The sequence below is a fragment of the Anser cygnoides genome, chromosome 1 (genome assembly GCF_040182565.1).
Source record: "Anser cygnoides isolate HZ-2024a breed goose chromosome 1, Taihu_goose_T2T_genome, whole genome shotgun sequence".
Taxonomy (NCBI): Eukaryota; Metazoa; Chordata; class Aves; order Anseriformes; family Anatidae; genus Anser; species Anser cygnoides.
The window spans coordinates 117,282,324-117,304,483 of record NC_089873.1 but is presented as its reverse complement, the minus strand read 5'-3'; the positions used below and the strand labels follow the sequence as shown (position 1 = coordinate 117,304,483).

Sequence of the window (22,160 nt, the reverse complement as noted above, 5' to 3'; positions counted from 1 at the left end):
GTGCATGTGTATGTTTGAACACTATCATAGCTTTCAGAAGAACACTTGAAACAAAGTGTAAGGAAGGCAACTTTGCCCGAGATGCGTGGATTGACTTTAGAAGTTGAAATCAGAGGGTTAATACTTGATTGCCCATAGATAGATTGCACGGTAGCTTTCCTTCCTTTTCAACTGCATCATTTCAGAGAGAACTGAAGGAAAAACTACTTTTTTCTTTAGTGCTCCTCCAGCAATGCGTGTGAGCTCTTCTCTCCTGAACTTTTCTGCTAGCTATAAGAGCGTGTGTATGTGCATAGATCTAGAGCTACCACAGTCTGTCGTGAATCTAAGCGATTCAGTTTGCATGATACCTGCATGGAATGAGGAGAAGCAGAGAAATACATAACTTCACCCAGCCTGAATTTCTCCGTGGTGTTTGGCTGGGAGAGAGCTGGGTCAAGAGTGGGGCAAGGTGGAGTCAGTAGCATGTAGCATACGTATGTGTGCCTCTGGTTGAAAGCACAGCGATTGCTCACGTTTGCCAGTATCCAAAATCACTTGTTTCAATGCGGGACTCGTGCTCCTACGTCCCATCAGTTACAAACCATCAATGTTATTGCTTAGATGCACCACTCTCTTAGCTTTCTAACGTGGAATTGTTAAGAGGGTTGTGCTCAAACTGGAAATGTTGAGACCCAGGCTGTTTTTTAGTAGTGTTGCAATTACAGCTAAAGCTGTGGTCCAAGAGGAAAGCAGCCCGTTCTGTCTAAAGTGTCCCGTGCCTCTGCTCTTTGCTTCTGCAGGTGGGATTTTGAAAAAAAGCGCGAAGCTCTTCTTCCGTCGGCGACACCATCAGAAGGACCCAGGAATGAGCCAGTCGCACAACGATCTTGTCTACCTGCAGCAGCCCCTGTCGGAGGAAACGCGCAAGAAGGGAGGCACGCTTTCACGTCTTCTTAACAGGAAGCTGCTTTCCAAGAACAAAAGCAAGAGCAAACTGAACGGTGCTTCGGCAGAACCATGTGTATAAGACTGGATGCTCTCTGGTGGGGTATTGCACATCAGTTGTTTACAGAGCAGTACTAGAGAATACGAATGCAGCTGATGACTTGCATGACATGATGTTCACTAATGCAGTGGTCAAGGAATAAACAGAAGGCTTGTCTTTTTTGTTTATTCTTCCAGAACGCTTTTCTCTCTGGTTATCAAGTTGTTCCTCCAAATACAAGCAGCACTAATTGCATCGTGACAGCTTTTGGAGGATTGTGTGGGGTGTTGTACAAGATGAGGGAGGACAGGGAATGGTGCAGGTGGAGAGGACCTGCACGTGAGCACCTAGTTTACATTAGTGGGGAGCTGAGAACTGAAAAATCATACCTGCCCTATGGCTGAACCACTATCAAGAGAGAAGATACCACTGTGCTTCCTTGCTGCAGCATGGAGTAGTAGCAACGCAAGTCTCAGCTTGTGTTTCTGGTCAGGCTGAAAGGGAAAAGAGAGACCCAGATCCAGTTTGTATTGTAATTTGGAAACGGGTAAGTTTTCAGAAGCAGAACTAAAATGCTGATTAAGATAGCCTACTGTAATATCTGTAGCCTGCTATAATAACTGCTCAGTCCATGTAGGTGGAGAGATGCCTTTTATACTAGCCATAAATCAATAAATTATGCAAACACTTATACTAGCATATTGTTTAATGTTCTGTGCATAAGTTATACTCTAAAAAACAGAACTTTTTTAAAAGTCTACTTGAGTCTACTTGCAAGCAAAACATTTAAGACTTCTCCTCTGTAGCTTTTCTTCCCTGTGTGAGAAGCTGTGCTGCTAACGCAAAAACCTATCTTAGGGGCTCTAATTCCTTCTACCAAGTACTTGTTAGACAAGGAAATAAACCATCATATCAAATGCAAAGCTAGGAGCAATAAGTGTCGAACAGAGCATATTTAACCCTATATAAACTTCTCATTAGACAGCTTGTTTTACTTGCCAAATACTTACTGAGATCTTAGAAAACACAGTTGTGAAGAGAGCTTTTAAAAAAATAATGATCACAGCTCCCTCGGTCTTTCAGTTTCTAGATCTACCAGTGTGGTCACGGGGTGACTGTTCAGTTGGTTTTCTGACTTTTTTCCCTCGTTAAACATTGCAGCTGGCTCCTTTAACTCCTGAAAGGAAAAATTGGTGAAAGTAAAGTCATAGTTCTTGTTTCAGCTATTTAAAAGGGTAAAAGGCAGTATTTCACAGGTGCCACCTTTCATGGATACCTGTAGTTTTCCATTGTATACATTCCTACTGAGGACAAAGGACCAAGCCTGTTCGCTTTCTCCAATAAAAACATCCATTCCATCAAAACTGCTGACACAAATGGAAGATAGATTGTGCCTGCTTTGCCAACAGGGTTTCCCCTTCCTGCCCCTTAAAAGACATCCAAGGCTTTGGCAGATATTTCGGCTTTCAACTTAAACCATTCTTCAAAAATAGAAAGTCACTGAAGAACAGAGACGCGTAGCAAAACTTCCGATGGACTCTAGATTCCTTGGTAAATACAGAGATAAAACTAGATTCTTCTTCTTTTTTTTTTTTACAACAAAATAGTAGAAAAAATGAATTGTCAAAATCTTTTAACTGAGTCTACTGTTTAAAAAATACCATTTATGTGTAACCTAGTAAAATCACTGTAGTACAGCAGTCCAGACTATCAAATGGCTGTATGTTTAAGCATGCTGCTTATTATGAAAACACTTGAAGGCATTTTAATATTCTATGTTTTGAATATCTGTTACACAGGAGTGTCCTGGAGCTGTAACGTGTTTAAAAATCCCAGTTTAGTAATACGGGTTTGTCCTGCTTGAATGTGCGTGAACACTTTTGTTTGTAGTTAATTTAACACAAAACAGAAGTTAGGATGCGTTCATTCTATAGCAGACCGCGATCTGAGCATCCAAAAACCTGAAGTTAAGTTCCCTCAACATGCACTTTTCCCCCCCGACTTTGCTAGGAACTCTTTGCATAATGGGGCAGGGTGGGTGATGAAATCCCCTTTTATGTTTTAAATGCTCAGTTTTATTTGCTGAAGGAGGAAGACTAACCACCAAATTGGAGAAAACAAAGCGATACAGCTCTGTGGATAGCACCTTGTACACTAAGAGCTGGAGAATTGGGAATGTAGAGGGAGTATCTAACACTACTTGGAGTCTGTTTAAATTACTGAACTGGGATTTTAATTTACAGAAGCTTTATCATTTACTGTAGAATGCGGTGGAAATAACACTGAATACCGTGCAGAATACAGAAGGGTTTGCTTGTATCTTACTTACCCCAAAGAACAGATACAGCCTGAGGCATTTATTTTTTTTGGTTGATCTTTCTGAAGATCTTGGTAATTGCCTAAATGTGTGTCTTAATGGTGGGAACTGCAATGTGTGTGTGTGTATATATATATATATTATATACTGCAAACTGTGTGAAGATTTGGGCTCACGTATATTGAGAGAGAATTGATTATGAAGATGAGGAAAGCAAGGCATCTGGGGTTAAAAGGGAATCACGGGAATCTTGTTTTTTAATTGGCTTCACTCCTCAGGAAAATAAACATCGTTTGGTTTGATGTTTGACCTCTGCATCTGGCTGGCATGTGTTCCTCACCTCTTCCAAAAAATAATTTTTGTCATCTTGTAAAAACAAGATAAATTTTTCTGCCCATAATTGAACCTTCTTAGTCTGTGTTTGTGATTTGCTTTTGCTTTATGACCTTTAAGCTTTTCATTTTTATGACATGATGACCTGCATCCCTACCTAGCCAAGATTTGCCTTGGCTTTTCTGGGAATTTTGACTGAACAAGCAGTACAAGAATTAAAAATTTCTTTGTAAATTAAAGTGATAAAGCTGCTTAATATCTCATGTGAATACAAGCTAGGTAACTTTGTTAAAGTTCACTTAAAGATCACTTTAAAAGTCTCTTTAAAGAGGAGGGGCTCCTTTATCCCTAAATCACTGTGTTTCACATCCAATTCACCCCAGGAGAAAATGTCAGTCATTTCACTCCTAACTATACACAACATTTCTGAAACTGAGGCTGCAGGAAGGAGAAGGGATGTCATAATGGAAAAAAAAATATATTCATTTAAAAAGCAAAATACCTTTGCCAAATTTGTTCGGCTTAATGGAGAGGTAATAAAACTGTGCAAGCATAAATTCTGGGCTTTATTCTTATGCTTTCTGTTAGATTTTTATTCCCGTGCTGGCTCTTTGGCTGGGGCTCTGTGTCATACAGACCCGTAGTTACTGCCCGGCTCTCGAGAGGGCTCGGTTTCCAGCACTGCTTTTTTCAGACCATGCTGTTTGTTGCCTGCAATACCAGTTCTGAGAATCGGTGAAATTTTAGGGTTGTTTCTGGTACTGCAGCTCCTCGCTAGTCCCAGGTGTTGTTTTTTTTTTCAAATGAAAGCTCTCGGCTATGTATTTCAAGTAATGTTTTGGTGTTCTTGCTACATGAAATATCATGGAAAAAGTGGAATTGACTACATAAAATGCTGTTGAATGTGTATGGGGGAAGTGAGCCTTGCTCTTGTTTTAACATCTCTTTTAGCTCTGGTAAATCTTGGTGTTACAAGGGCCAAGAGCTCTCTACAAGGTGGGAGTCATCTGGATTTTTTTGTTTTAGCTTATTGCTTCATTTTAACTGTAGAGCTGAAGCTTGAGATAAGCACTTATGCTCCAGAATGAAGCGTACCAGAGCTCCAAAGGCATTCATTCCCCCTGTGAGCAGGCACAGCTGACGTCCTGCTCTGACCTCCACGGCACCTAGGTGGATTTATTCACGTTTTAAGTTATCAAATGCCTCGGTGTGTTGCTGAGCTGCAGCCTTGGTGACAAACAGTTCAAGATTAACTACATAACAGGGAGGATTGCTTGAAGTCAAGGGTGAATAATATCATTTCACTCAGGATATCCAAACTGCTACTATGCAAGGTGCTGGCAGGGTGTGAAGTACCTGTGAAGGAGGGATCTGAGGTCTTTCCAATCCTGTAACTTTGTATTTCCCAATAATGTACTATGCTCTGATATTCCAGGGGGAGTAAAACATTTTTTCCTAGCATACAACTGTGATGGTCACTTCTGTGGTGTTTTATTTTTTTTGTTGTTTTTCTGTGTGTGTATGTAAAATTAAGTTGGTGTAATTAAGAAGCCTACGATGTACAGATTTATTACATCACTAAAAAGCGTGAGGATTTTTTAAAGAAATAACTACTGCTGTACATACAATAAACGCCATTTGTCTCTGGGTTGTGTGCTGTCCTACGTACCTAGTCAGCCACCCTTTGTAGGCAGTTTTCTACCCTCCTTCACGAATTTGACCTGTTGTTTAATGCAGACCCTCCACCTGCTTATCCAGGGGCAGACTCCTCCACCTACTGTCTGCCAACACAGTGGGTTTTTTCTGATAATCCGGGCACGCCCGGCCATACAAGTAGCCCTCTCTTGTTCCTTGAGAATTATCTAAAACATGGACAGGGTGGGAATCCAATGGAAGGGGGAATTGTGGAATCACTGTGGTTACTCATTATTTCATCTCTCAGTGTTATTGTATTATCCTGAAACCATTTGTAATTTGGGGGAGATACTGGGAGGCAAAAGGGGTGTTAGTGCATAGATCCTGTATGAAAGACACCAGTACTAAAACGAGCACTGCCTGTGAATAAGGTTCTCCTGCAATCTTTTTGCTGAAAAAATTATCTTCTAAATGAATACTTCCACCAAGCCCTACCAGACCAGAGGAAAACAAGACAAAACATTCACATGAAAATAGCTACAGAGGTGTTTTTTTGTCCCTCCCAAAAGTGAGTGTTGCACCTTCTTTTGCAAGGAAATTGTATGTTGCCTTGCTGAGAGTTACTGCCCACATCTATCTGCATGTTTATTTCAAATACTTGAAGTGCTTAGCTGAAATTCCCTACTGGTCTCCTGATAAAGTTTCCTCATTTTCCTTTCTGCTCTAATCTTGGGTCTTTATTTATTTATTTTTAACTTCTGTGATGCTATGAGGGTATGCTAGCAAAAGTGACAAGAAGCATCTGAGCTAAAAGCAGGTGCCGTAGTGGTGCCACATTCTGTCGTTTGGTTCATCGTTCCTGAACAGTGAATGAAAGGGATCTTCATTTTTTTTCGTCTCTGCTCCAAGGATTGAGCCAGGTATAACGCACAAGTTCACGGCCTGATGCTAATACTGAAAAAATATACATAGAAAGCGTGTTAGAGCTGCAGGGTCCAGGCATACAAGCACTGTGAACCCACACTGCTTTGGCTAAGAAACGCGCAGTTAACTCCTGATCTGACAACCACAGACTGGTTTGTGTTGGAAGGGACCTTAAAGACCACCTGGTTCCACCCCCCTGCCATGGGCAGGGACACCTCCCACCAGCCCAGGCTGCCCAAAGCCCCATCCAGCCTGGCCTTGAGCACCTCCAGGGATGGGACATCCACAGCTTCTCTGGGCAGCCCGTCCCAGGGCCTCACTGCCCTCACAGAGAAGAAAAGCAGGGCCACTTTTACACAGCACAGGCTTATCCCCCTTAAACGAGCACTCCGACGCTCAGACAACCGCTTTATTTATTCGTTTATTGATCCCGTTCACACAGGCCCCCGACCACAGCGGCAGCCTGGGGAGGGGGCTGTGCGGACGACGACACGGCGAGGACTACACCTCCCAGCGTGCCCCGCGCCCGGCCGCGCCGTCTTCCGCCGTCGCGTGGTTTCCGGAGCGGATCGGAACCCGGAGCCCGGATCCGATCCGGCTCGGGCCGTTCCCGGGGCAGGTAACGCCGCCGCCCCGCGCCCCCCCCACCCCGCGCGCGGACACCCCCTCCACTCCCCCACCCCGGTTCCCCTCCTCCTCCCTCATCGCTCCCCCCCCCCCTCCGCTCCCCGGGGGCGCTCGGGGCCGGGGCCGGGGCGGCGGCGGGGGCGGGCTCCGGGCGCGGCGGCGGCGGCGGCGGCTCCGTCCCCTCCTCCCCGTCCTCCTCCTCCGCCTCCACGCCGCCTGTTCTTTGTTACAGCGGCCGCGCCGCCGCGGCGGAGGGAGGGAGGGAGGGGGGCGAGCGCCGCGGGTCCGAGGCAAAACCCGGCGGAGCCGCTCCCGGATCGCGGCTCGGGCCCCAGCGGGAGCCCTCCGCCGGCCCCGCGGGCTCCGTGACGGGCGGCGGCCGTTGCGGCCGTTACGGCCGTTACGGCCGTTGGGGAGCCCGCCCGCTCTGCCCCGCTCTGAGGGCACGGGAGGGCCCCCCGGAGTGCGTTTCCACCTCGGTTGTGGCCACCCGGCGATCCATGCCCCTTTGTGTGGAAATATGTATATATAAATATATATATATATTTTTTTTTTTTTAATGTGAAAAATATGTAGAGAGTGACATATTTACGTGAAAAATAAAGGGAGTTCTCACTGGCTTTGGTTGTCCGTGCAAGGCGGTGTAGTTAGGTGCAGCGGGATGGGTGGCCTCGTGGAATACTTTTCTGACAGAAATGCTTCAAAATAAAGAAAAAATAGCCCTGAATAAAAAATCTATAACGTAACAGGAGATGAAAGGTAAAATAAACCCTGTGAAGTGTGTGCGCGGTGCCGCCGCGTGAGGTGGTGTGGCGCCTGGGTTAGCAGCCGGAGCAGGTGACATCATGGCACTGGGCTCAGAAGCCCACGGGGTTTGTGAGGTTTGCCAGGGGTTTTGAAGCCCACAGGTGAGAAGTTGCGCGTCTGCAAAGCAGGATCCTTAAACCCACTTCTGGGGTCCTTCCTTCCTTACGCTTTAATAAAGCAGGAAGGAGAAGACGACCCCTCAGGAGCTCGTAACGGTGCAAAGACTAATAGTGCAAGGCAGTCAGTCCTCTTCCTGCACCTGCACGCGGAGACGCGGCTGTATTTGACACCTAATGCCCGTTCCTGTTTTTTTCAGAGCACAGCAGGTCACTGTGCTGAGCACAGGAAAGATGGAGGCTGAATCAGAAAGTTTGCTCTGTGGAAAGTGAAAGCGCTTGCTACAAAACTGAAAATTAAGCTAATGCAGATAATAGCTGACATATAGAGTCTCCTCAGTGAAGTGAGGTACGTGTGAGGGACCTTGGCAGTTTCTCTCCATCACCTTGACCGGTATTTATGCCACTATGATTTCTCCCCCTGCTTTATTGCTATTCTGATCTTAGGGCTGCTAGAGCAAGATTGACCTTGGTGCTCTGGTAACGCTGCATGTCATCAATCTGCTGGTTGGGAAGTGTGACACAGGAAAGCACGTGCACCTTTGAAAAGCAGGTTGCACAGAGGTGCTGCTGATCTTGCTGCACAGTGTCCCCTGTGTATCTGAACCACTGACCGAGAAGAGTACTTGTTAATTCAGCCGTATTTAGGACGAAAGTCTTGTCAGGACACAAACTGTCTAAAAATAACTGGACATACACTTCTTGAAATAGTGCAGAGCATCCACAGAGCATCTTGGTTAGGAAGCAAAACACAACCGTTCTTGCCATCAGTCTATGATTCACTTTCTATGGCTTGTTTTGTACTAGTTACCTGTTTCATTGCGTATACTGCTTTCAGGAAGAGAGCTTTGGGGAATTTCCCTGATTTGCTGCTTCTGCCCAGCACCAGACTTCTGTATAAACGTGTAAATGTGTTGTTACGTGTGTTTAATCCCCGGGAGCCATAAACGGCTGGTGCTACGTTGGCAGCAATAGCCCCTTACAAGGCAGCAGGCGTTAGGAGGGGCTGTGCTGCCGGCGAGAGGAAGGATTTGGGAGGGCTATGCAGGGAGGCTGGGGTGCCCAGGCTTGTGTGCATCTTTGGACAGGTTTTTGTTGTTGCAGTAGCAAATTCTATGCCTTTTTTCAAACAGGCCTCTGCCAGCCTGGTGTGTCTTTGGTCATGTTTCCTTTCCTCTGTCCTCCTCCTCCTCACGGGTTCAGGCTCTTACTCTTGCCTGTTTTCTTCTTGACCAATGTCCTTGCTGTTTCTGCAGCCTCATTCTCTCTTGGACTTAAGTCAGGTTCTTCGTGTTGCTTTGCCTCTTGCTGGGGCATTGGGAAGATTCCTTATTTGAAGAGGAGAATTTCAAGGTTCGAAAAGGGAGAACTGTCTTCTAGAGCCCACTTGTGTGATCTTAGTCATGCATAATCACAGGCTGCTTGCCAAAAGTAATTCAGATCGTCTAGACATCGAGGAGCAATAAATAGTGCTTATGAGAGTTTTTAATACATACTGGTAAAACTGGTTTATAAAAGTGAATATGGATTATCCTTATTTTACAGGTGAAAGCAAATTGGTGGGTTACCATTTCATGGCAGGTCAGTGACAGAGATGGGATTTGATTTCCTGTTTCGTGATGCTTGTTACCAAACTGTACGTTTGCCTTTGGAACAGGTCTGTGATCATATCTGCAGAGTTTAGGTTCTTAAGGTTGTTGTGTTTATTAAATCAGTAATCCAACCCTTCACCAATGATTTTTAATCTACCGTGCAATATGATGTTGCTTGTTCTGAGGTTCCACAAGAGCTTCTAACACAGGGTGCAGAGACACGGAGAAATGGCTGGAGGTTGGCGGGAGGGGAATTGCTTAAGATGACATTGCCTAGAGAGAAGTGCCCGTGAAGCTCCGTTTGGGCTTCTTGCTAGTGACTTCAGCAGCACATGTAACAACACAGCAGTCACTGGGGGATTTTCCTTTTCTGTCCCTGCAGGAGCCAGGAGTGTGTTTGGGTGTGCTCTGGGTCAGTCAGCATCATCACTCCGTAACGGGATGTTTCGCTAATATGGTGAAAGTAAAACTCATTCAGAACTAACTTCGTCTTTTGTGTTTTGGCAGGTTTAAAAAATGGCTGAAGATGGCAGTGATGAGACTATGTTTATTTGTAAGTATTGGAAGGAAGATGATTTACTTCTTGTGATGTGACTTGTCTGTGCAGAACGTTTGAAATTAAAGACTAAAACAGACTCAGTTTTTATTTATGTAAAAGAAGCTCAGACAGCTTATGGGGGAGTAGAGAGAACGCTGCTAATTTTAAGCATACACGTTTTCCTGTTTCCGTTGGCAAACAGATGAAGAGCCCTGTGGATGTGACTTAGCAGACAGCTTCTTTGTGGCTGAAATAAGTGTGGTTGAAGGCTCGGGGCTTGCCAGGGACTAGTCTAAGCCCTGTGCTTATACTGCCAGCTTTGGCAGCCAGGGCTTTGCACGGGGAGCTCTGACCTGTAGCCCCAGCTCAAGGTCTGTCCCCCCAGCAGGAGGATGCGGGCTGGTTAATCTTTGAGGATGAGCCCAGTGTGAGATGTGCTCACTGCCTGACCTGCCGGGTCTCGCTGATGCCTTTCACTATGGTTTTGTGCTCCGGTGGCTCAGCCAGCACTTCGCAGCTCAGCTTTGTGGTCTCCTCCTGCCGTGTAACCCCGTGTGCCAGCCTGGGCTCTGTGCCCCGGGGTCTGGGACGATGAGAGCACAGAGCACGAAGAGGGGCTGGTGTGCCACAGGGGTACAGCGGGCAGCAGCCTGTGCTTGGTGGACTGAGGTCCACCTCAGTCTTGGACTGAGTCCAAGCTGCAGGCTTGCTTCCCATCCTAACCCCTCTGGTTGTCACCCATCTGGACGTGCAAGATCTGATGCTACGGTGGGAAAGGGTTAGAAGATGCAGAGTTCGCTCACACAAGTGTGAGCAGAGGGGACTTGGGCGTTGTGGATCTGATCTGGGAAGAGCAGAACGGAGCCCATGTCTTCGGTGATACGAATCCACAGTGTTTCACTCTTGATGGCTCCACAGCTGTGCATTGACCTCATGGCAGCTAACTCTTCCCTCTACAACATGTTTATTGGGGCTCCTTAAAAAACAGTGATGATTTGGTGGGAATTTTTGTTGAGTTGCAGATACCAGTGGTGAGATTACGGTGTCTTCGTTTTCATAAAAAGACCCTGGTAGATGCCAAAAAGGATGGGGATGTGATACTGTTCCCTAATTGTAGATTAATGGTGTCACATGGCCTTTTTCATCTTCCAGTGGAGGCAGAAGTCACAAAATTTCTTGAACTTTCTTGTGTTCTTTGTATGTTTTTCCCATGGAACATGGGGACTGCTCAAGTTCAGGAAAAGCGAGTTGCTATAAATGACACTGTGCACTCCCACAGTTAACGCCACTGAATATGTATTTCATAGACATAGGAGAGTTTGGGAAAATTTTTCATAAAACTTTGAGAACTTGCCCTCCCCAGGGTATTTTGGCATTTAGGCAAAATGCTGTTTTGCTTAGTTTTGTACTTCTCCCGTGGCCGCAATCTCTTGAAGGCGTCACATACGGCGAGCGTGACCAGCCGTGGGGGTTGTCTGCTCCGAGGCATCCCTCGGATGTTGAGACGTGCCACACCGTGTCAGTCTCATGTTCCCTCCGCTTTGATCGTTCATCCATGAAGCAGCGAGAGACACGTATCTTATTTCCACCGGTAGTTTTGGGCAGTGCTCGTTGAAGCAGTGCAGCGGCTATTTTTGCAGAAGCGAAGGCTGCTTCGGTGTCGTCAAAAGATAAGGGGAAGAGCAAACGAAGTGCTTCCTTTCCTTTGGCAGCAAAGCCAGTTTAAGAAGCTGTCATTCCGGCTGTTCCCTCCAGTCCCCATTGGTGGTGACAACCCGTCGCGGGTGATAATCCGGTTCTTTTCAGCAGTCTCCTTTACACATTCCTCTGTGGCTCCTCCACCCTATTTGGTGTTGGAAATTTACATTTAACCCAGATTATATTAGTGTATTAAGTGCAGCGTGAGCTACAGGTAGTTGAATTTGCCACACGTAAGAGTGGGATGGTGGGATGGTAAACTGCCACTCCCAGTGTGGCAAACTGGGCTGGGAAATTCCTTCTGCTGAAAAATGAACCGATGGGGAAAAAATGGTTGTTTTGTGACTTAGCTCACCAGGAGGCACCACAAAGAGCTGTGCGGGAAGCAGTGGCTGGGCTTGGGGCTTGCATGATCTGGCCCTGCCATTTGTGAAGTGTATGTGGATTTTCACTGCTAAGCTCTTGTGGTTTTTTGCCAGGAGAAAAAGGAAAACAAACAGCACAACCAACAGGGAGCTGTGTTGTGTATCTTGGGATCCCTTTTCCTCGTCTTAGAAGAGATCCAGTTGTTAGTTCAGTGAGACAAACTGGGAGGGAGAGGTTTCCAGTTAGGAGTACAGTTTATCTTCACCAGAGGGAGCATGCCGTGGAACAAAATTGCTTTTTTCTTGTTCTCATCGCAAACAAAGTGTAGCCACCCTCTGCTTTGCAGCCTTGCTGGGGTTGCCTGACTTGTCCTTGTGAATGGGGAGCGCTAAGAAGATAACCCCTGTGTGATCATCTCCTGTGCTGCGTCAGCAGCTGACCGGGCAGGGCAGTTTGACAGCTGGTTTTCACCGTGAAGCAGTGTATGTGCGTTTGAAATCCTGCTAAGTTGGCTTATTTTACAGAGTTTCAAATCATCCCAGCCTGGAAGTTATTTCTTAGGAGCCATTCAGGTCTGAGTAATTTACACTTAAACTGGAAGTTAATTGAGGTGAGCTGAAAGTGAGCTAAGGAGTAGCCTCGGCGCATTGCTTAGTCAGCCGGCTTGTTTGGGAAGGCACCAGAAGCTGTCTCCGAGCTCTGCTAACTCGCTGCCAGACGCTGCCTCTGCCGTGCCTGAGGAGTGCGAGCGCATCGGGTGCTCGGCGCCTGCTCTGCCTCCGTGCCTTGCGCAGGTTCTGCTACTGGCGCCAGGGGACAGGGTTCGCGTCTCTTATTTCTAAAACGGCCATGCTATTCAAGCTGTTTCTAAAAGCCTGGGTTCTAATGAAGGGAGTAATGCAGTTTTCTCAGGCTGCTAGACATCGTGGCACTTTATCAGAAGAATAATCCCATCTTTAAGCAGAATATTTCCTGTGCATGTAAGGTAATTATTTTCCCCAGAGAGAAGATTTAAACAGTTGTGTACTGATAGTGCTGATCATAGTGTGTATTACCTCACCTATATAGGTGCCAGCTATCACCTCAGTGTTCTGTTATACGTATTCTTTTAATCAATATAAATAAAACACTGCCTTGATAAGTATTTTGCTTTGTGCTAGATTTTGTATTTGGCTCTTGAAAGAGGCAGCTGTACTACAACAGCATTTTCCATGAACTTTGCTGTCTGCTTCCTTGCAGGGTGCGAGGACTGTGGGCAGTACCATGATTCAGAGTGTCCTGAGCTGGGCCCAGTGGTGACAGTCAAAGACTCCTTTGTGTTGAGCAGGGCCAGGTAAGGAGCGTTTGTGTCACTGCTGGCTAACCACTTACGTTAGTTCTTCAAGTCATATTTGCTTGTTACTGGGTTGTTAACGTTGACAGCTGAGAAGTGAAGTCCCAGTCTATGAAAAGGACACAGCCTTGATAGGGAAGTAGAAAAACTGATGCATAAACTTAAGTGCTCTACTGAATTGAAGCCAAACAATAACTTGCTGCTCATCGGGACTTGGCTTCTTTGCTTAAGTTTCTGGCAAAAAGTGAGATAGCGCCAGATGGGGTGATGTCTTGGTCGAGTACCTGCGGCTCGTTCCTCTCCTCAGATGTACCATACAGGCTTCAGACAAGCACAGAAGGGTTTCCCAGGGCTGTGAATGGTTGTATCCTCCTGCTTGGTATAACCTCTGTAATTCCTCCACTGAGAAGCAAAACAAGTTGTTCTCATTATTGTGAGCCTGTATGAATGATTATGGGTAATACTCCTGTCAGTAAGCCTACGACAGCGCAGCAGAAACAGTCATGCTTGCCAAAAGAAACAAATAGGCTAAACCTAGTAGGAGAAAACAACAGCGAGTAGTGTATTTTTTACAGAGAAAAGAAATCTGGCGTTATAAGCAAAATTCACATTAATGTGTAGAATGTGGGACTTTTGCTAAGGAGGAGAAACAACTATCATGACAATGCAGCACAGATCCCAAAAAGGGAAGTGAGTTCAATGGGCTTCATGAGTTTTATCACAGAATCACAGAATCGTCTAGGTTGGAAGAGACCTCCAAGATCATCTAGTCCAACCTCTGCCCTAACACTAACAAGTCCTCCACTAAACCATATCACTAAGGGCTACATCTAAACGTCTTTTAAAGACCTCCAGGGATGGTGACTCAACCACCTCCCTGGGCAGCCCATTCCAATGCCTAACAACCCTTTCAGTAAAGAAGTTCTTCCTAATATCCAACCTAAACCTCCCCTGGCGCAACTCTAGCCCATTCCCCCTCGTCCTGTCACCAGGCACATGGGAGAACAGACCAACCCCCACCTCTCTACAGCCTCCTTTAAGGTACCTGTGGAGTGCGATAAGGTTGCCCCTGAGCCTCCTCTTCTCCAGGCTGAACAACCCCAGCTCCCTCAGCCGCTCCTCGTAAGACTTGTTCTCCAGACCCCTCACCAGCTTCGTTGCCCTTCTCTGGACTCTCTTGAGCACGTCCATGTCCTTCTTGTAGTGAGGGGCCCAAAACTGAACACAGTACTCAAGGTGCGGCCTCACCAGAGCCGAGTACAGGGGGACAATCACCTCCCTAGCCCTGCTGGCCACACTGCTTCTTATACAAGCCAGGATGCTGTTGGCCTTCTTGGCCACCTGGGCACACTGCTGGCTCATATTCAGCTGACTATCAACCAGTACTCCCAGGTCCTTCTCTGCCAGGCAGCTTTGCAACCACTCATCTCCCAGCCTGTAGCGCTGCTTGGGGTTGTTACGCCCCAGGTGCAGGACCCGGCACTTGGCCTTGTTGAACTTCATGCAGTTGACCTCAGCCCATCGCTCCAGCCTATCCAGATCCTCCTGCAGAGCCTTCCTACCCTCGAGCAGATCGACACACGCACCTAACTTGGTGTCATCTGCAAACTTACTGAGGGTGCACTCGATCCCCTCATCCAGATCATCGATAAAGATATTAAAGAGGACCGGCCCCAGCACTGAGCCCTGGGGGACTCCACTAGTGACCGGCCTCCAATTGGATTTGGCTCCGTTCACCACAACTCTTTGGGCCTGGCCATCCAGCCAGTTTTTAACCCAACAAAGCGTACGCCAGTCCAAGCCCCGAGCAGCCAGTTTCTTGAGGAGAATGTTGTGGGAAATGGTGTCAAAAGCCTTACTGAAGTCAAGGTAGATCACATCCACAGCCTTCCCCTCATCCACCAAGCGCGTCACTTGGTCATAGAAGGAGATCAGGTTCGTCAAGCAGGACCTACCTTTCATAAACCCATGCTGACTGGGCCTGATTGCCTGCTTGCCCTGCAAGTGCCGCGTGATGACCCTCAAGATAATCTGCTCCATGAGCTTCCCTGGCACTGAGGTCAAGCTAACAGGCCTATAGTTCCCCTGGTCTACCCTCCGGCCCTTCTTGTAGATGGGCGTCACGTTTGCTAGCCGCCAGTCGACTGGGACCTCCCCTGATAGCCAGGACTGCCGATAAATGATGGAGAGCGGCTTGGCCAGCTCCTCTGCCAGTTCGCTCAGTACTCTCGGGTGGATCCCATCCGGCCCCATCGACTTGCGTACATCCAAGTGTTGTAGCAGGTCGCCAACCATTTCCTCATGGATAGCGAGGGCCACATCCTGCTCCCCATCCCCTTCCACCAGCTCAGGTACTTTATGAAGCTTCTGTATTTCTTGGAAAGTCACAGACAGAAACCATGGGCATGTGGGCAGCAAGTCTGACATGTTCTGGCTATGCAAGCCATACTGTGTCTTCCCAGGATCATTTTGTAACAAACATCTGATGTGCTGGATCAGCTGCACGTGTGCCATGACCCCTCTCCGCATGGGCAGGATGCTCTTTGTGTCCCAGGGTGTACGTTTGCTGGATGTGTGCATGAGCAGTAGTCATTTCTCCGAGCCTTCAGGAAGTCCAGCAGTCCAGTGTAAGTTCCTGATAGACGTCAGCTTCCTGTGGCTGAAAATCCTCAAAAAACGAACTTAGGCAACCAGTGTTCATGGGGGCTACTGTTGTAACATCCCTGACAGTAGAGTTGCTTTGGACGTGAGGGTAATTTTGAAATGCCTGTAGGAATGGTATCGCAGGAATGGTGTCAAGCTGTGGCAGGAGAGGTTTAGGCTAGACATCAGGAAGAGGTTCTTCACTGAGAGGGTTGTCACGCACTGGAACAGGCTCCCCAGGGAAGCAGTCCCTGCACCAAGCCTGTTGGAGTTTAAGAAGAGTTTGGACTGCGCACTTAGTCACACGGTCTGAACTTTTGGGTTGACCTGTGTGGTGCCAGGAGTTGAACTTGATGATCCTTATGGGTCCCTTCCAACTCGGGCGATTCTGTGATTCTATGAAACTGGTGATGGAGGTGCTTTTCTAAAAACTGGTCACAAACTAGGCGGTGCAGTAACTCCAACCTATACTAAACAGATTCAGTGACAAGTTAAACTACGATTTTGTACCTTTAATGGTTGGGCTTTTTGTTGTTGTTGCCTTGTGATTTAATACTCTTGTTTCTTTGTATGGTGGAGGATTGCAGTAGTGTCCAGATCTTCCAATTGTGAACGCTTGTGATTATGGCGTGTGCGCTGGTTTTCAGCCTTTTTGAACATACAGGTGCATAGGTGTTCCCTAGTGGAAGCGTTGGCTGCTGGATTTAAAAGCAGAATTTAAAAATGACCATGTTACAAAAAAATGTATTTATTTTCTTGAAGAGTTTACAGCCGAAAACCGGTAGGATAAGAAAGGGAAACAAGAAATGTAATTGAAACAAGATGTAATTTATTTTACATCTGGGGAACAGTATCTGAGAGAGTGATTTGTCTGAGGTTGAGGGCAAGTCTAACCACAAACTGGATATGAATCTCTTAACACCCTGTCTAGTTGCATAACCACATGATGGTTGTTTTCCTCTGTCCCGCTGAAAAGATAAAATAAATGCTATATGGTTAGAAAAATAGCATTAAGAAACGTCTCCTGAACTTTACTGACTGTAACATTGCATATTCTGTTACTAAAACTGAAAGCAGTTTTTTTCAGTTCATTTGCTTATCACTAAGATTGTAATCGTTCTGTATTTCTCTTCATCTAGATAGGAAAGCAGATCAGCCAGTGTCAAGTTCTAGTCAGTAGCCTATCTGATTATATTTAGATTTTCATTTGCTAGCACAGAGCTGAAAAATCAAGGCTGTATTTGGTGTTTGACCATAACATCCCAGCTTGGATACAATAACATGGTCAGAGATCGTGTTGAAAGCCTTGCTAAAGTCAAGGGAAATGACGTCCAGTGCTCTTCCTTCATCCATGAACCAGGTCATTTTATCCTGGATGACAAATGGTTTGTCAGGTGTGGATTTCACTTAACCAGTGCACGCTCGTCATGTGCCCATGAATACCTCCCAAAGTGTCTTGCTCCATGATTTTCCTAGGGACTGAAGCGAGGCTGATTGACCTGTAGTTCCTTTTTCTCTTTTTTGAAGAAGAGTGCAACATTTGTCTTTCTCTAATCACCAGGGACCTCCCCTGATGCCGAGGGTCTTTCTTTCAAAGATGACACAGAGCAGCTTCACTGCGGTACTGGACCACTCCCTTGCACCCTCAGGTGCACCCTGTTGGGTCTTTGGACTTATATTGCTTGAGCACTCTCAAGTAATTGCGGATTTGGCCCTCCTCCACTGCTGGTAGTTTTTCTCCTCTGTTTATAAATCCTCATGGAAATCAGGGTATTTTGACAGAAAACTATCTTCTATCCCCAGAGACTGGAGAAATAGATGCTGACATCTTCCTTCGATGGGTTCCTGCAGTTTTATCCCATATATAACTCAATTCTCTCTTCAATCTTAGATCATCTCTGCCTTCTAATTTGGAGATAAGACAATTGGAAGATGGGACTGAAGGAGTATTTGCTTTGACACAGCTAGTGAAACGTACACAGTTTGGCCCATTTGAATCCAAGAGAGTTGCCAAGCTTGAAAAAGAATCAGTTTTTCCACTGAAGGTAAGATACGGCATGTGTAAAGCAATTAAAGAGAGTCTGTTTTACCCATGATGATTTTATGCTATCCACTACTACGGAAAAAAAATGGTGGTGGTAATTTGGGACATCTTTTAGGCGTGCCCTATACCAGTCTACCTAAACGAGCATTCTGTGGACAAGATGCAGAAGAACTGATCTAGAGGCTTCTTCTGCGTGTTTGGAGTTAATGTTCTTATAGGAGATAGAGCCAGAATACTGTCAGCAAAACTGCTTGTCTGTCACCTAAATGTGATGATATAGGAAGTGTCATGCCAATGGCAGTTCATTTCTTTTTTTTTTAATAACTCCCTTCAATTTGATTTTGTTTGCTTAGTCATGGCATGTGCGTTATTCTTATGGAACATGCAGAATAAATGCATTTTCGTCTGTCTTGCATTTGCGTTATTTATCTCTTGAAAAGGTTTGGTGGGAGAAATGCCACAGTAAAAATGTAATTCAGTAATGCATGACTCAGCAGCAAAGATTTAGAGACGGGACGTGGGCTGATGGGTGTTTCCCAGTGTGCTGTTTGGATTCCACACTGTTTACCTATATACAGTCATTCAAATTTTTTGGAAAACTAGTGGCTATAGCAAGACTTCTGGGGATAGAAGTTCTCTTTGTTCCCATGCTGCCCCTGGTAGTCTGTCTCAGACTTACTCATCTGAAGATGAGACTGATACATGATACATGCCTGATGCATGCACGTGTTGAGGCTTGCTTCATCTCTGATGTACGCTGAATATAAAGCCATTACAAAGCACAAAGTATAAATTCTTAACTTTGCATTATTAGTTATGGTTTTATTGCATGTATAATTTGCTTGGTAGGTGTTCCAGAAGGATGGGCCCCTGGTTTACTTTGACACCTCAAATGAAGATGATTGCAACTGGATGATGATGGTGCGGCCAGCCACTGAGCACGAACATCAAAATTTAACTGCCTTCCAGCACGATAATGATATTTACTTCACCACGTCCCGGGACATCCCACCAGGAACTGAGCTGCGAGTGTGGTATGCAGCTTTTTACGCCAAAAAAATGGAAAAGCCAGTGCTGAAGCAGGTCTCTAGTATTGCCAATGGTATGTGTGGGGGCCTTTTTTCCTTCCTAAGGGCCCAGTCCTGATAGGGACTGATAGTTGTAGTTGACAGTGCTGTTTATTGAATAGGCCTTGACCTTGAATATGTTAGCCTTTAGAGTCAGGCTAACCTGCGTATGTGGTTGCCTTACACGAAGAAAGCATGGGTTCTTCACCATGGTATATCTGAGTTTTTGAAAACAGATGACCTAGTTGATGATTTGGCCTCTTCAGGCTCAACAACCTGGATAAATAGTTCTTAACTAAGTAACTGGTAGTTGCATCAGAAGCACTTCAGGGTACAAGAGTAAAGGGGCTCAGGTGTCAGTGTATGTCCAAACATATGCAGATTTGTTGAAGAAGCCCTTTTTTTTTTTTTTTAACAATTGTAGTGAAAATGTTTTGGTTTTGCTCAGAACTGTTGCACAGTTAAAACTAATTTTACCTTATGCAGTCTCACGTGAAAGCTACTAGAAAGAAGTAAGTTCAGATGTGAGGTGCCATTCCACATGATTGTGCACTGGCAAAGAAAAGCAGCAGATTTATTACAGTCCGAATTAGAACTGCCAGAAGCCTTTTATTCCTCTGCCCCCTCGGTTTTCTTCTACTTTTGCATTTCTACAGCTAAAGGGCATGATCCTTTAGCATTGCAAGGGCAATTTCTTTACGTTGTTGAGCTGGGAGTACTCCTTATACAGTGTTATCGCTATGCTGAGTATAATTTGGGGTGACAAATGTCTTGGGGAGAGGCCAATGCCAATAGCTTGCTTTATGGCTGATCTTGGTGGTGAGCACAGTCTTGAATGCTCAATCAGTCCTGTTAACATGTTTGTAAATTCTAAGATGTTTTCAGTTGGTATTAACTGAGTGGTTTCATCTTTTTCCTATTTAGTTTAACCCATTCATGTATTTTCAACCCATTCTCATGTATACAGTCTGTGCAAATGGGTATTTAAAAATATTTAGGTAAAAAGCTTAGGTATGTCCTGCTTTCTGTCTTCAGCACTTTCACTATATACTCCATAACATCAAAGGCATTTATGCAAATCCAGGCATAAAAATGTCCTGGTTAGGATTTTACATGAGAATGTGTTTTGCAGGCCTGCTGTTAGGCAAAACTTTGTGACTATGCGTGCTGCTGTCAGTACAGAGGAGGAGAATCAAAGGGTCTGGAAAGTAAAGAAAAGGAACTGTTTTTCCTCTCCACAGATATGTGCTTGGTAGTGATGGAATATGATAAAGAGGGGAACAAAGTCTCTTCAAAGCCTTCGACTGCTGTCTTCCCCCATAAAAAAACGAAAAAATCCAGCATACCAGTAGCTGATCCAGCAGGTATGCAAAGTTATGTTATTTTTGAGAGAAAGAGGGTAGATATAGATCTAAAGAGGGTAGATACAGATCTACAGAGCTGCTGGGTGTACCATTTCTCTGCAGATACCGTGGTTATGTAACATTCAGCAAATACTAACATAGAGGGTTTGAAAGTCTAGATTTTTCTTTTTATTTTCATGGGCACTTTGCTTAAAACACATAGGCAGGTTCAAAAAAGGCCAGAAGGGACAAAAAGACCTTTAGGCAGATGATTTTCATGAAAACCGTAACTGCTTCTGACTTTGGAGGTGGTTAAGGTTTGGTGGGGGCAATTCTAAAGAAAATCTGCAGACTTTCTTTGCAAACTGTAATAGTTCAAATGGTCAGGTGCTAGAAGAAAACATGAGAATGTGAGTGTAAGAACAGTGCTGTTTGGAAACGACAAGAATGCTGCCCATCCCTAAATTACAGTGATACCAGAAGTCTAGAAGAATTCAGACTGTATTTGCTGACAGAAACTCAGATTTAGGTAAATTTATGAGCAATACAGATACTATTGGCAAAGAACACAAGGTCAGGAAACAACTAGTGGTGTCACAGAAGCTTAGTCCCCAAGATTGATTATGAAGCAATTCCTCTGTAATCTCTGATAAGAGAACAATGCAATTAAGAAGCTGTCTAACACGAGTTGCCTCGCCTTGCCTTGAAGTAAACTCGGAGTACATAGTTTGGAGATCAGGATCAAAAGAAAGTATTCTGGGTCTCTTCTTTGAGAAGGTTGGTTTGCGAAGTTTTGCTTACTAGTGTTAAAAGTAGTCAGGAGAAGAGGAGGAGATTGTTGCAGGTGTGTACTTAGTCAGAAGAGGTTCAAGTTTACCTGGATGCTGTCACAGCTGAAAGATGGAGCTGGCTGGGCAGTTGCCTTTCAGTTTAGCATAACTGGTTTCTCCTGAAAAAAAAATGGTGAAGAATTTGAACAGCCCTTTCTACATCCCTAACACTACTGTCTGAAAGTCCAGCTTCAACAGAAACAAACTGTGTACTGTTTACACTGCAGGAGCCTTAAAGTGTTCCCACTGTTGTAGTGTTTTGGTGTTTACAAAACAAAATATGCTTATTTTGATTCTGACTGCTGGCCCCAAGTCCTGCAAAGCTTCTGGCAACTGACAGGTCTTTGCTTAACCCTGGAAGCCTGAAGAAGTGGGAACCTATGCAGGACATGACTCTCCCTGGCAAACCAGTACACGTAGTACCTAGGGTCTCTAGGTTTGAGGTAGGTAAAAGGAGCAAGGGAAGTGAAAACCAGAGATAATTTTCCAAGACAGATTTCCGTTTTGCAGATGGTGGCTTTTCACTTTTACCAGCCAGCAACATCATGATATGGATCCAATAGCTTAGCTTACATGTTGTTTACCAATTTGACCTTTAAGTTATGCAGAACTTGGGGGTTCAGGTTTGCTGTCTTTGGCCTCCTGGACAAAGCTCTCAAGAAGTTCTTTTCATAGCCTGTGGAGAAGGAAGTTCTGTTTTTGAATTATCGAGTCATTTTTTATGTATTTATTACAGTGTGGATGAGGTCTGATGTGTGTAGTGCAGAATGTTGAACGTGTTTGTAGCAGGGAACGATCTCTGCCTCGGAGAGTCTTTTATTTTGGTTCAAGAGCCAAGAGTGAGAAGGAGGAAGTATTTTTATCATCCCATTACAGATGGGGTCCTTAGGCAGAAAGATTAACTGACTTGCTTACTGTCATACAGGAAATCTGTGGCAGAAACTGAGGTACAGTTTGAATTTTTTGCACTGGCATTCACT

General features: G+C 45.3%; 2 protein-coding genes across 14 annotated transcripts in view; both read left to right on the top strand.

The window, feature by feature from the left end:
• Window positions 1-5,265, top strand: part of C2CD2 (C2 calcium dependent domain containing 2) — a 39,947-nt gene extending 34,682 nt beyond the window's left edge. The window contains exon 14 of one of the 2 annotated variants that reach the window (XM_048071475.2): window positions 783-5,265. In XM_048071475.2, the coding sequence (XP_047927432.2) occupies window positions 783-1,009 (227 nt within the window). In that variant the 3' untranslated portion in view covers window positions 1,010-5,265. The remainder of the gene's footprint in view (window positions 1-782) is intronic. The other variant, XM_048071476.2, reaches the window with a different exon arrangement.
• Window positions 5,266-6,565: 1,300 nt separating this feature from the next.
• The window catches only part of PRDM15 (PR/SET domain 15), a 39,474-nt gene continuing 23,879 nt past the window's right edge, over window positions 6,566-22,160 (top strand). For 3 of the 12 annotated variants that reach the window (XM_066979155.1, XM_066979146.1, XM_066979128.1), the window contains exons 1-7: window positions 6,571-6,795; window positions 9,272-9,307; window positions 9,826-9,871; window positions 13,160-13,253; window positions 17,788-17,941; window positions 18,790-19,042; window positions 20,249-20,371. In XM_066979155.1, coding sequence (XP_066835256.1) covers window positions 9,835-9,871; window positions 13,160-13,253; window positions 17,788-17,941; window positions 18,790-19,042; window positions 20,249-20,371 — 661 coding nt within the window. In that variant the 5' untranslated portion in view covers window positions 6,571-6,795; window positions 9,272-9,307; window positions 9,826-9,834. Of the gene's footprint in view, window positions 6,796-7,413; window positions 8,076-9,271; window positions 9,384-9,825; window positions 9,872-13,159; window positions 13,254-17,787; window positions 17,942-18,789; window positions 19,043-20,248; window positions 20,372-22,160 lie in introns of those variants that run through there. The other 9 variants (XM_066979167.1, XM_066979158.1, XM_066979135.1 and 6 more) reach the window with 8 other exon arrangements.